The sequence below is a fragment of the Lottia gigantea genome (genome assembly GCF_000327385.1).
Source record: "Lottia gigantea unplaced genomic scaffold LOTGIsca_45, whole genome shotgun sequence".
Classification (NCBI taxonomy): domain Eukaryota; kingdom Metazoa; phylum Mollusca; class Gastropoda; family Lottiidae; genus Lottia; species Lottia gigantea.
The window spans coordinates 957,949-972,098 of NW_008709577.1; the positions used below are offsets into that span (position 1 = coordinate 957,949).

The 14,150-nt window shown below is 32.8% G+C and overlaps 3 protein-coding genes across 3 annotated transcripts; 1 reads left to right on the forward strand and 2 right to left on the reverse strand.

Annotated features, from left to right (window-relative positions):
- Positions 1–683: 683 nt before the first annotated feature.
- Positions 684–6,800, reverse strand: LOTGIDRAFT_218175 (hypothetical protein). The gene is made up of 9 exons (XM_009060948.1): positions 6,642–6,800; positions 6,103–6,161; positions 4,461–4,615; positions 3,711–3,906; positions 3,342–3,437; positions 3,010–3,151; positions 2,076–2,174; positions 1,670–1,794; positions 684–1,469 (listed from the first exon to the last, which is right to left on the reverse strand). The coding sequence occupies exons 3-9, from the start codon at positions 4,613–4,615 to the stop codon at positions 1,407–1,409; spliced, it is 876 nt and encodes a 291-aa protein (XP_009059196.1). The 5' UTR covers positions 6,103–6,161; positions 6,642–6,800; the 3' UTR covers positions 684–1,406.
- Positions 6,801–7,107: 307 nt separating this feature from the next.
- Positions 7,108–10,992, forward strand: LOTGIDRAFT_164426 (hypothetical protein; the record flags this gene model as incomplete). The annotated part of the gene is made up of 6 exons (XM_009060949.1): positions 7,108–7,148; positions 8,890–9,094; positions 9,351–9,454; positions 9,982–10,067; positions 10,556–10,753; positions 10,973–10,992. 6 exons carry the CDS (start codon positions 7,108–7,110, stop codon positions 10,990–10,992), a joined length of 654 nt encoding a protein of 217 aa, XP_009059197.1.
- A 979-nt stretch (positions 10,993–11,971) lies between these two features.
- On the reverse strand, positions 11,972–13,986 carry LOTGIDRAFT_218178 (hypothetical protein). The gene is made up of 4 exons (XM_009060950.1): positions 13,890–13,986; positions 13,399–13,576; positions 12,992–12,996; positions 11,972–12,849 (listed from the first exon to the last, which is right to left on the reverse strand). Exons 1-4 carry the CDS (start codon positions 13,892–13,894, stop codon positions 12,675–12,677), a joined length of 363 nt encoding a protein of 120 aa, XP_009059198.1. The 5' UTR covers positions 13,895–13,986; the 3' UTR covers positions 11,972–12,674.
- Positions 13,987–14,150: the final 164 nt, after the last annotated feature.

Below are 14,150 nucleotides of genomic sequence, written 5' to 3' on the forward strand. Positions count from 1 at the left end.
TACACTGAAGTATCACATGACCAATATCTGGATACACTGAAGTATCACATGACCAATATCTGGATACACTGAAGTATCACATGACCAATATCTGGATTCACTGATGTATCACATGACCAATATTGGGATTCACTGATTTAGCACATCGAAAATCCTGATTCACTGAAGTTTCACATGACCAGTACCTTGATACACTGAAGTTCCACACGACCAACACTTTGAGACACTGAAGTTCCACACGACCAACACTTTGAGACACTAAAGTATCATATGACCAACACTTTAGTATGAGACACTAAAGTATATGACCAATACCTGGATACACTGATGTATCACATGGCCTATCTAGATACACTGAAGTATCACTTGACCAATACCTGGATACACAGAAGTATCACATGACCAACACTTTGAGACACTAAATATCACATGACCAATACCTGGATACACTGAAGTTTCACATGACCAATACCTGGATACACTGAAGTTTCACATGACCAATATTTGGATTCACTGATGTATCACTTTACCAATACCTGGATTCACTGATTTAGCACATGGCCAATCTGGATACACAGAAGTTTCACATGACCAATACTCTGATAAATTGTCTGAAGCTTCTGGTGTCCAATACTGAAGTAGCCAAGAATTAGTTCATTTGCTTGAAACGTTGATAACAGTAATTTTTTATATATAATGTTTATAATTAGTTTATTAAAGTATGAAGAAAACATAATAAATTTCATCTTAATAAAAAACAAAAAAATTCCTCTACTTTTACAACCAAATATTACAATATAGTTTAAGGCACAATATAATTTTGATAAAAATTTGTTGAATTGTAAAACAAAAACCTTTACACTCTGAATCAGAGTCAGTCAGCCTATTAAAATGTTTACCAATATGGCAAAACCTTACATACCTAATAATCAATCTGTAAAAATTTAAGTCCAATTGTGTTGAGAATACACTTCTGAACAACCAAGAATTTCTATAATGAGGCATGGGTCAAATTTATTGTTATATTGTACCCTTGTATGTTGATCAGTATTATAGAACATGATATACCTTACATCAAAACTGTTTGGATCATAACTACTATTTCTATTCACATTCATGCAAAATCTCACAAAAACTTAAGATTGCTCAGTCACAAATCTGAATTCGGTTTGATGGTGAAGGTCCTGAAAACTCTCAACCTCAGTTATCTTGAGGTTAGTAAAAAAAGAATTGTTGAAGTCCTTATATGTATTTCCTTTCCTGTTTTTATAGAGTTTAACTCATAGACACATTCAATTTAATGTAAAATTAGAACCAAAGATTTATAACAATATTAAATTTAGAAAGCACAGTGGTCAGGGGTCTCAAAGTTTTGCATAGGAATTTAAATTGTCTGTAGTAGAGTATTACGAATTCCCTTTCACACACAGATCTTCTGGTGCTCTTTGACCCCATTCATACATTGAACCCTGAAAAATAATTGACAATTTAAATGCAGGTGGACCTAGTTAAAGGTAGGTAAGTACATTTAATTTCAGAACACAAATAATTATTGGCAATAGCTATATTACTGTGAGAATTTAATAAAGCTAAGAATTTTGATATTAGTCCTGAGAACATTTTTCACAGCATCTGAATATTATGTTTATGAAGAAGAAAGATTACTCACAGCATAAACTGGTATTGTCTCTTTGCCCAGCATGTTCCCAGCCATTACCAAACCACAAGCAGTTAATCCTGTTTCACACATAGCTGTTACTGGTTGTCCTAGATCTATTGAGGCTCCATCAAATACTGGAAAATCATATTTCAAATAACAATTTCCTTAAGGTTTGTATCATATTCAATGATTGCCTTTGAATCTGAAAACTCTGTGAAGAACTATGTTTACTTTTCAATTATATTTAAATGTTAATCAGATCTTTTTTTAACAAATATTACCAGTTGTAATAAAAATGTATCAAAGGTAGATTGCAAACTCAGTCTACTAATAATAACATAACAAGAAGAGATTTCCCAGTGTAAAAACTGTACTCAAAGCATTGATTATAGAATGATACATGGAGGATACTTACATAATTTCAGCTCATGTTGTGATTTATAAGTACCATCTGAGTTGAATAAAGAACTGTATGGAATATTCTTAGCTCCAGGAATGTGACCCTTCTTAGCTTCTGTTAAATACAGAAATTATAATATTATTGATAATTTAATAATAATAACAAAATATGATATCAACCATTAGGATTATGTATATGATAAATAATCACCACTGTGCTGTCGAATACAATGTAACTGCTGGATACAATGTCACTGTTGGATACAATGTCTTACAATGTCACTGTTGGATACGATTGGATACAATGTCATTGGTGGATACAATGTCAATGTTGGAAACAATGTCATTAGTGGATACAATGTCATTGGTGGATACAATGTCTTACAATGTCACTGTTGGATACAATGTCATATACAATGTTACTGTTGGATACAATGTCATATACAATTTTTCTGTTTGAAACAATGTCATACACAATATTACTGTTTGATATACACTACTGGATACAATGTCTTACAATGTCACTGTTGGATACAATGCCATATACAATGTATCTGTTGGATACAATGTCATATACAATGTTTCTGTTGGATACAATGTCATATACAATGTTTCTGTTTGAAACAATGTCATACACAATATTACTGTTGGATACAATGTCATATGTACAATGTAACTGCTGGATACAATAGCATACACTGCTGGATAGAATGTTAATGCTGGATTCAATAGCACTGCTGGATACAATGTCACTGTCAGATGTTACAGTTAGGTACAATGCTGGATACAATGTCATACATTGTCACTGCTGGATATAATGTCAATTAATATGACAGCTGGATACTATGTCATACAATGTCACTGTGGGATACAATGTCACTGCTGGATAATTTTTACGTAGCTATTCAAGAGAGTGAAAGTGATGTTTGGTGTGTATTTAAAGTAACTACCTGATGGCATGTCATCTTCACCTTGAAAACTGAGACTATTTCTAGCATCTACTACTTGTTCTTTTTTATTGACTACATTTTCACACATATCTTCATAATCTCTTATTAATGTTTTATCTAGTTTACCTTCAAAATTACCTATCTAAAAGTATCAAAAAAGGGAATTTGTATAACAATGTGATTTATCATTGAGCACTATTTCAAGTGATTATTATTATTGCCCAGTCAATATTTAATATTTAATTCTGTGGACCTCAATAGTATTCAAAATAATGGAATAAATCTATCAGAACTAAAGAATTTAACTTTTTTTGAGTTTTTGGCTAAAATACCTTATAGTTTGCACTTTCATCTGATACTTCAAAACCATCATTCAACCATTTTTTAAAACCACCATCTAATACTGATACTTTTCTATGACCATATAACTAGAATTATTAAGTGAGTGCACAATATATTGACCTCCATTTTGAAGTGCCCTCAACAATTTACAAGATTAAATACAAAAAAATATAAATTTGTAGAAATTAAGGAATTTGGACAATGCAACTATTTGATTTTTTGAATGTATCACCTTGAATGATATCTTTCTCTGCCTATACAGTCAACTTACCTAGTTATCTAGCTTATTCATAAAGTGTTAGGATCGTTGAGTAGGAAATACATATTGTCTGATATAACTGAATAATATATTTACCTACCCTCAATAACCACCATGTTCTAATAGATGATAATGAATTAGTTCTATCATATGTTATTATATGTGTATCATTATTAATTCCTAGACTTTGAGCTATATCTGTAAATTTATTTATATCTGGTACACTTCTTCGAAAATATTCACTCCTAGGGGCACAGTTGATAAAGTCAAAATATTGTGAAGTTGGTATATGACTCCTGTAAAAGAACATGATGAGACATAAAAGGACACATACATTTTTTAACTTTAATATGGAATATTATAACAATCATTCTAAAATAACAAAATATTTGCAAGAGCGATGAAGAAATAGTTAAAAAAACAGAACATGAAACATGTTGTTACTCAGAATTTCATGCTCTGTGATCTTCAGACAGCCTGAAACTTTGAGTGACAACATGTTTCAGGTTCTGTTTTAATATTTCTAACAATAAAACTATACTAAAACACATACTCACGAACTATATGTATGGCTTTCACATAAAACCATGACTTTTGATGTTTGTAGTTTCTTTTTGTTCAGTTTGTTTTAACTACAAATGAGGTAAATGCCCAATTCCAAATTTGACAAATATAAATAAAGAAATTATGTTTAAAAATTTGATATCTGTTTATTTTGCATTGTGCATTAAGCATCATTTAGGCCAAAGCTTCCTTAGGTGTCTCCCACACCCCTCTCCAAAAAACACCAGGATTTCAGTCTTATCAAAAAAGACCCTATTACAGCCCTATGGTTAGATATCATACTTACGGTAAGAAATGATGTTTATAGACATCTATTTGTGTATCTGGTGACCAAGTTGTTTCTATAACGCGTATACCACCAGTTTTAACAACTGATATAGTTTTTATATGTTCTCTAAGGACATTTGTTGATAAAATATTACCAATTCTTCCAACTGTCATCTAAATAATACAATTTTAATATATAATACATCAAATATTCTACAGATGTTTCTTCACTTACTGATATGTTACAAACAATGTTACAAGTATCTATGTCAGACATTTTTTTTTCATGATGAGTAATTTGGGATGTGCAAATTTCTGTGTTCATCATAATGTTGGTGGCAGGCAAAGATATTTTTGCTCTAAACATAAACACAATCAGTCCACTATTTTTAGGTAGCATTAAGAGTGAACAGGTGTAAGAATTTATAAAATTAATGATATATAAGTCTTGTTTTTTTAGTTTCAATGTTAATATTCTAACCAAAAATAACATTTTTAGAGGAATTGTAAACTGGGAAGTAATATCATTATTCATATAACTTAAAGAGGAAACTAAATGATATTACCATGTTATTATTAAATATCTTAGACAAACTACAACTGATACTTCACATAGCTGCTTTAAACTAGCATCTGCCCTTGTGGCCTCTCTATTTGTTTAAAATAGTGGTGGAGCCAGGTTTACGTCTGAGAGGGGAGGCAAAATATCCAAGATTGTCCGAATTTCGAACCTATTTATGAGCTTTGTGTGCGAAAAACTCTCTTTGGGATCTGCGAGGGGGGTGTGGGGGCATCTACTGCCCCTTCTGCCCCCCCACTGTGTGAAATATTCATTTTTTCATTGAAACAATGTTTTAATATAGAAAGAATACTCTTAGAAATTGCATAAAATCAAGCCCTTTGTAAAATAAAATAAAATTTCACCCCCATTCTAAAGTTCTACAGCTGCCATTGATCTACCCCACAGTAAACTATAACTATGTATACCATGACAAATAGACGGCACAGTTTTAGAAATTCACTTCATCATTACAATCTTCAGCTTACATTGCCTAGTATTTATTATAGAAATGCTTATTCATTTAGTATACAGGGTACTAGGTCAGGTATCTAGCTAGATATTGTCTGGTAATCTTCTTGTTATAAATACGAACAAACTGACATGCATTGTGATAGACTAAAAACTAACATAAACATACCTTTCAACCTTATCACAACATTAATAATGTACGTAGCTTCTCTGATACTGAATACTTGTTTTAAAACATTTTATATCTATTGGAGTATGGAGAAGACTGAAGGTGACCTTCAACTTTAGATGAACTCCAACCTCTCCTTATCTATAGACCCACTGTTGCTTAGCCATAAAGTATGAATAGGGAGGGTCAGCACGACTTAATGACTAAATTACTGCCATTAGTTTTATTGTTTTTAATTACACTCAACTTCAATGGGGATTGAAATGTTTCATTGAAGCATACATCCATAAAAGTGACAAATTTTTAAAATATGCATGTCGGGGTTTCTGTATCAATACTGAATACTATACACACATGTATGATGTAAATAATCCTTAAGCGACATTTAGGGCAAGAGATCATATTAAATAATTGTACGATTGGCATGTCTGGGATATCTAGTAAAAGAGTCACAATGGTTACCTCTGTGGCACCATGCAGTATGTTCGAGATCTTCTGCTCTTCACTCACTTGTTTACACGCTGTACGACAAGAAAATATGTGTCAAAGACTTTTAATATAATGCCTTAAGGAATTTATAAATTGCATTTAGTGCCATGACGACTCGTTTCACGGTTTGTTACTTAATACGAAATTTTATATAGTAAGGTCTGTATTAAAAGTGTTTAATAGTAGTATGTCACCAATTCAACAACTATCTCTATCAAGAATATTATCATTTATTATAAAATTTACTCGACTCCTCAAAATCAAACCCAAAATTTTCCCATTCACGTGGGTTGTGTCTTAGCCTACATAATACATTTTGCAACGACCCAAGAGATGGATCTGGAAGTTGGAAATGAACAAATGAACTGAATGTATATGGAAGAGTATCTGTGTCATTCACTCATTGTGCAACATAGCAATTGTATGAATGTAACATTGTAACATCTTTTTTCTGATACTTCACTATTCATTCACTAATGTTTGATATATAATTAAAGATAACTTCACCAAACCTTTAAATCGAAATTATTAAAACCATTTTATCATCAATTAATATGCCAAAAAATGCATTGGCCTACATGCATGTACAAGAAAATGAAAATAAGGTACGTCATGCTTCCCTGAAAGGTAACTATCTGAGATTGTTAGATTATCCAAAGTTGGTGACATCGTATTTGCCTTATGTGAATGTTTCTGGGGGTCGTCATGAGAGCTGTAATAAATCTATTAGTTCGAACGACAACGTGACTATCTACCTGTGAGACTGGTTAATCAGCTATAAAGAGTTTTTGACAGGTATAACCAAGTGTACAGTGTTTGCTCTAGTCATAATATTGAATATTGATCACTGATATGACATGGTGTTATAAACCAACTTGTATTTAATATATATACTACTGGTAACTACTGAACTCTCATTCATTTTGGATTAACAAGATTAAGCTCTATTAGGTTATTTCTCAACTATCGGTTCACATCATGCAGAGAAGATCTCACACATCTTATGACCTTTATGGAGAGTGAGTACTTTTTTTATCTCTTATAAATAATGTGTGAAAAAGTAAAGACAGTTCTTTAAAATGTCAGTCTCAAGGGTCTAATTTAAGGTGCCCACACCACAGCGATTACCGATTGCGTATAATGAAAGTGGTCATATATAGTTTGCCCATCACCTCTTATCATTATGTGCCTGACGGGAGAAACACGTCGAAACATTGCATAAAACTTAAACCAGTGATTGTTGTTCCATAAAGCTGTGTCTATATATACCACTATTATTAACAATACGTAACTGGTGCGAGGGCCCCTTTAGTGCTAGTTTCTATCAAGCAAATCTAAAAAAAACAGACTGCTGGAAACTAGTCTGCGATTATAAAAATTGAAAACCTCTTCGAGGAACCGAGGGGTATCTTTCTGATTTTAAAATGAATACTTAAACTTTGGAACTTATATCGACCGTCTTATTAAAGCTCTCTAGAAGATGTGCTCTAGACGAAAACCTTTTGTACTTTCCAGTAAGGTTTCTCGCGTTGGGCACCAAAACAAAACCACACTTAACTCATTGTATATAATTAATTTTCTAGAAGGAACAAACACTTATTTCTTTGGGGTTAAAGTGTAATAAAAAGCGGGTCTGTGTGTTGTATAGTGAAAGATAATCATATAATCATAATTCATGTATACAATAATCTTATTAAGTCTCCTACACAATACCCGTATACAAAACCTTCAATCTAATGCCCTGACTTATGACGCTTTTATTGTTGGAAATATGTTTTATCCGACCTATTTAGTCCTTATTCCTTCACCTTACAACTTTGCATGCTTTATAATGGGATTAGTATAATTATTACCCGTAAGTCGTCAGGACCTCCTGGTCACGAACTGTAAGTTAATTTGATGGGTAATTTACTAACTTTAACCGAAAGATTTAAGTTTTTTCATCCATGCCCACTTTATAGTTATCACCTTTCTTGGCAATCTTGGTTACAAATACGAACAATTTCTTTTTCGACGCATTGATCAGAATACATTTCTGTGCGGAATTCAAATCGATCATGTATTAAACTGTTTTGAAATTCTAGAATAAAGAGCACTATGAAGTATCAAGACATTCCCAATAACTTATCCTGTTACACAACATGGTATTTAAACTCTACAAATTCTTTTCGTCGCTCCCTCTTATTCTGGTAATAAAAAGGAATGGCTCGCCTACTTGAGATTAGTCTGAAGGGTTTATTTTATTGATTTTTGTTATGATTTTAATAAACATTCGACTGATAAGTAATCTGGACGTCATAGGTTGTTTAATTTGACGTTGCATGCGTAGGCGCAGACCATAGAGTTATAATAACTCTATGGCGCAGGCACATTTCTGACCTGTTAAAAACGTAGGGTAACTGCTCAAAAAACAATTATCTTTTCAGTAGTCGATTCACTCGACATTCAATATCCAGGAATAAATCAGATTCTGACAGATGCCACCAGTCACAATCACACATAACAAGGGGCATCTGTTAGTTTTTAGAATATTAAAATATTTTCTAAAGGCGTTAATAATTTTTTCACATTGAAGTTGAATTACATTATTGCATATAAACATAGTGTGGGGGCTATTTCCCCACGCGCGTTGCATAGCAAAATCATGTTCTCAAACACAGCCTGTGTGCTGTAACCACAATAACTGCACTGTGAAACAAAAATAATTATGCACTCTTCTCGGATACTGGCAACCATATCTTACACATAACTTTATTACAGACATCCTCCAGGTTCCAGTTATGGTGTCACGGCGCTTGTCTCTTGCCAGTCACCTCCTTTAAGACCACCAACTTCTGCTTCTGGTAGAATAACTCCAATGCAGAGACCGAAAACTCGACAATCTCTAATAACAGACGAAGGAAGAATAACACCAATGCAGAGACCAAAAACCAGACAATCTCTTGTGGAAGAGAACGGATTGCAGGTACAGTATATTAGAATGTAATTATATTTAATGTAACGCCATGACAATACTTGCCTTGTGAAACCAGTATCTTTTTATTTGACGAGGAATGTGTCATAGTTTCCTTAAAAAGTTTTATTACATCCGGTCAAACCTGGAAATGTAAAAGCGTTTACAAACGAATGTGAACGGACGAGCATTGGTTCAAAAAAGCAACATGTAAATTTCTAAGTATTCTCTTGGATAGATTACTTACATCATTCTGTTTTTCTTACAGACAGATCAAGATAGTCACCCATACAGTGGACCCATGGATCCTGTCACAAGACACTATTACTACAGAGAATGGTGTAGAAATCCACCAAAACCTCAAATGCCACAGTAAGTATTAAACTTTTAAATTATTTTCTGTATAGAAAGCTTATAGTCTTTTTCTTTACACTTCAACGTTCACCGAACAGTGGCTCAACAACCACAAGGACTGGTTCAACTAATTCTACGGGCCCGTAAAATGTTCTCGGGGGAGGGGCCCAAACTCGCATAAGTCCACGGGCCCCGAAGTCATGTATTTTGAGCCATTGTCGCCGACTTTATTGTACAAATCTCACGTATCCTGTATTCAGTTGTCCGCTTGTATGAAACGCTTAGTCTTGCCTTCAGTAACATATTGGTATAACAAAAACCGTTCAGTGTTGAAGAGCAAAACGTCAAAGAACAGTATACTGTAATTTTCTGGTGAAGATCGACACAAGAATACGGCTCACGCTTCATTTATGGGTGGTAGTTTAAATTGTAAACGGTGATAACGCTAGGCAAGAGTCCATGACATCGGATGGCAACTTTGTGTGTCTAAATTAAGACGTCTGACAATCGCATGGATTCAGTAGAAATTTCTTAATATATTTCAGAAATCGATCTGGTAGATTAGGTAGTAGTTGGAGACATGTTAAGACAACCCTCAATCCCAATGGCGCCAACATTGCATTTATAGATGGTAAGTTCTAAAATTTTACCAGATATGTTCAGGACACATTATCCGAATAGTGCACATACGTTTGAACATTGAAAGCCACCAAAAACAAAAACTATCCATCATACCAAGAACAGTTTTAGTAGTTGTTAACATCAATATTCAAGATATTCTCCGCCTTTTCATTTCCACCACTAATAATCTGCCAGCTAGTTTGATACACCATTCAACAGCTTTTCATGGTAGAAAATCACCATTGCAGAGATCAACATTGGATCTAGAAAGTCACATGCAAGAAATGTAAAAAAAATATTTTGTGTCACTGATACTATCTGCATTTGCTCTTTAAAATGAAATAAATTGGGTTTTACGTCCTACTTTTCTGCACCATGTGGGCTAATGAAGACATTTGCTCTTTAGCTTAAGAACATATTCAATACGTATGATCTATGATGCATTTTGATATGTGGTAGTTACTCTAGGGCTTCAGGTGTATCACATTGTTATTTTAGGTATTGTCAAAGAGGAAGAGAATTATTTCTATCCACCAGAACTAATGTATCAACCACCAGATTTCTCAAAAATAGTTCCACAGACTTACTGTAACATTTCAACAACTAGTCCTAAACAATCAAAATACCAAACATCTTTTAACAGTAAAGCTAAACAAGGTTTTAGATATTGGTATCAGGAACCTAAACCTATTAGCTGTAAGTATATGTATTATGATTTGTCAGTCTCAATTGCATTTCATTAAATTTCAGTTTTTTGACAAAGAAAATGAGACATGAATCCAATGGAATCCTTATCTTTGCAAGTTTTAAGACAAAAATTATGTCCTATTGGTTTATATTATTTACTTCTGCCTTTCCTCAAGACCATAATTTATATGGTATAAGCTCATATAACTAATATCAATTTTATTTCAGGCAAAACATTTACCTTTTAGACTAAGGTAGTTGAATGTATTTTATATAACCTGTTGCATGATGTTTTTTTCCTACTTTCTTCTAGCTTATGAATTACAAAGACAAGCTACTCTAGCCAAATTCTAAAACCTAGCGAAAAATGTGAGAATTTATTGTGTATGCATATTATATCCTAATACACATGCTAATCTTGGAATTCCTAATTATTTTGCATTAAAATATGTAGCTGATAGAACTCATCCTTTAACTATCCTGAAAGTATTTAGTCTCTAACTTTTAACCATTTTAATTATTAATACTGTTTAACTTTCCAGCAATTAATATTTAATGCTTCTTTTTGTCCATAGGCCTACACAATATATCTCTGAATTTAAAGTTATAGGTTTCTAATTCAATGCTTTGCTAACTTATGAAGCTAAGACTTAACTATCCATAACACTTTTCCCCATAGCCCTTAACACAATTGTTCATTAAATGGGAACCTTTCCTTGGGGTGAACCAATATCATCATTTTTTGCTTACACATATTTACTTGCTTATCATTTTGCCAGATACAATGAAGGCTTCGTTTGGTGCTAAATCAAGATGGAATGGAGTTGCTGGCGTCTGTCTTCCTGCTGTTTCTAAATAACATGATATCTGTTTTTATAATCTTAGAGGTGATCTAATTATTAACCATTTTATCATTAACTATGAATTTCCCACACTAATACTCACAGCTAATGTCTCTGCCTTGATATCTGTTTCTGTTATGGACTCTTGGGGTGCACAGGACTACACAAACTCAAAAGGCATCAGATATAATTCTTTTTTTTTACCTAATTAGTCAAAAAGATGTACTCTTAACTTAAACTCTCACTTGGGAGTTATACAACCTTTGATCTACTGAAAAACTTCATTTCAACATCTTATACTTGGGTTTTACATTTCTTTCAGGGTTTCAACAGTAGAATTCACTCCTATATAAAACCAACCAGTAATGTGATGAAGATGATATTTAAGAGTCTGTAGTATTGTATTAACACTTTGTAAACTACACAATATTTATATAAAACTGACTGAGATATATACTGTACATTAATGGAATAAAGGCATTTTACAAGGAATTTGTGATTGTATATAATAAAATACATTTTGGCCAAGTCAAGCAAAGATATTTCTGCCCATTTGGATCCAATGCAAATCATAAACATGTTATTTTTGGTTAGAACCCATGGTAATTGAACTAAATCAAATGGTCCTGGATGGTTTTTTTTATACCAAAAAAAAAACAACCAGCTCTGGTTTGCTTTGATTTAAAGTGGATATACAAAAATAAAATGAATCACAATACAAGTCTGGCTTGAATATTTTCTATTACAATTTGAATGAAGACAGCAGGTAATAATGTTTTGAACTGTGCCAACCAGGACATATCTGCCTTGTTTTATAAATGAAGTAAATATATTGGACTGTTGTGTTCTTTTAAACCAAAATTCACCTCTATCATTAACAGAAGTATTGAATCAAAGCCACAGAAACTTTCATGAAGTATCAAAGCCAGACTTTTCAAATAACACAGCTGGTGTTAACTGTAATACATGCCATTTTATGACAATTCTTTCACCAATAATCATGATCAAAGATGAAAGCCATGTGAATCAGTATTTACATCAAGTATACACATGTCTGTTATGGGTATTAGAACCCCTCAAATTACACTTCACTTTGCTGTTGCCAATGGATTTCTTAACACCAGAATAACAGAGTCTCCACGTAAAAACATTTTTGATATATATCTGTCTTTATTCACAGGTTTAGATTTTTTCTTTCCTTTTCCGGTTTTGGGAACTTCGGTCCACATTTCTTTCACATTTTCTAAAACCATATTACAATGCCTATAAAATAGAATAAAAACAATTAATATCAAAGACAAATTCAAATGCATCCAGTTCTCACAGTACACAACAAAAAAGGATTTTTCACCATAGGATAGCCAAATATTAGCTCTAGTTGGCATAAAAAGAAATCTGTTGCCACATATTCTACCTGTCAAACCAATGGTCATCCATCACACCATTACCCTTCAAATTATACAAACATACCACACAAACTAAAAGATGTACGGTATAGTATAGTCAGGAAATTCATTACCACGAAACTTTCAAATAGTAATAAGAACAGGAAATTACTTCAATGGTAACTTTTTGTTCAAATAGTTCCATAAACACTTAGATAACTAATACCCCTAAAAGGGATTTAAAAGAGGTTATCTATCCTTTTTATGTGTACCAGGGACACTGATAGCATCGGTTTGCACCATTCCAATTTTCATTTTGACATCTGTGGTTCTTGCAATTCCACTAAAACTGATGCATTTTAAGATGTCACTCTTTACAATCCCTTTAAGGAAGTTGAAGCACAAAAATAAAGAAAAAAATTTGTACATGCCTATCAAAAGCCTTCACACGACACAACAATTTCTTGTTATTTCTACAATTTATGAGAACCTGTGTATTATTTTTAACAGACTGAGTAAGGACTGACAATGGACCAGTATTAAATTCTTCTTGTTCCCTTGCTGCCATATCCTCTGGCGTCATCTCACTTTTTGGTTTAGGAGCTCTGAAAAGAAAGAATAAGATTTAAATGGAAGTAATAGTAAAATTTGGAAAATGTTTGTCCTTGACATGCAATTTAGAGAATTCTACAGATATTTATCATTTGCCTGCACTTGAATAATACTAAGGCAAAAGAGTTGAACAGATCATATTGGCATCAGATAAATCTCATTGAAAAGTAACAAAAAAAGAAAACATTGATCCAGCTTTGTTTACATTCGAAATATATGTCTTTACGTCGTAATTCTATTTCCTAACATATCAAAATTACATTTCATAGTCGCTGAGTAATCTAATTAAACCTGAGCATAACTTACGCCATTATAAAATTAACAGATTGTACAGATTGCTGTGGATAATTTTCGGTGTATTTTCGTTTCTTGCCGCTATTCTGTCGATGCCGGCGGAAATATACTAATGCGCAAGTGCGTTCTGGTAGTTCCAAATTCCAATTTTTGGTAATGACAACCGAAAATATCATTTAATTTATTGTTCTAAATCAATTCCTAAAGTAGCACAATTTTATGATAAAAAACTAAAAATTGATAATTATAAAAAATACGAAGAAGACAGTGTCA

Coding starts and splice junctions, on each gene's coding strand:
- LOTGIDRAFT_218175 (XM_009060948.1), bottom strand. CDS start 4,615: ATGACAGTTGGAAGAATTGGTAATATTTTATCAACAAATGTCCTTAGA. Junction 3,438..3,710: donor GAACATGGTGGTTATTGAGG/GTAGGTAAATAT, acceptor TAATAATTCTAG/TTATATGGTCATAGAAAAGT. Junction 2,175..3,009: donor TGAAGATGACATGCCATCAG/GTAGTTACTTTA, acceptor TGTATTTAACAG/AAGCTAAGAAGGGTCACATT.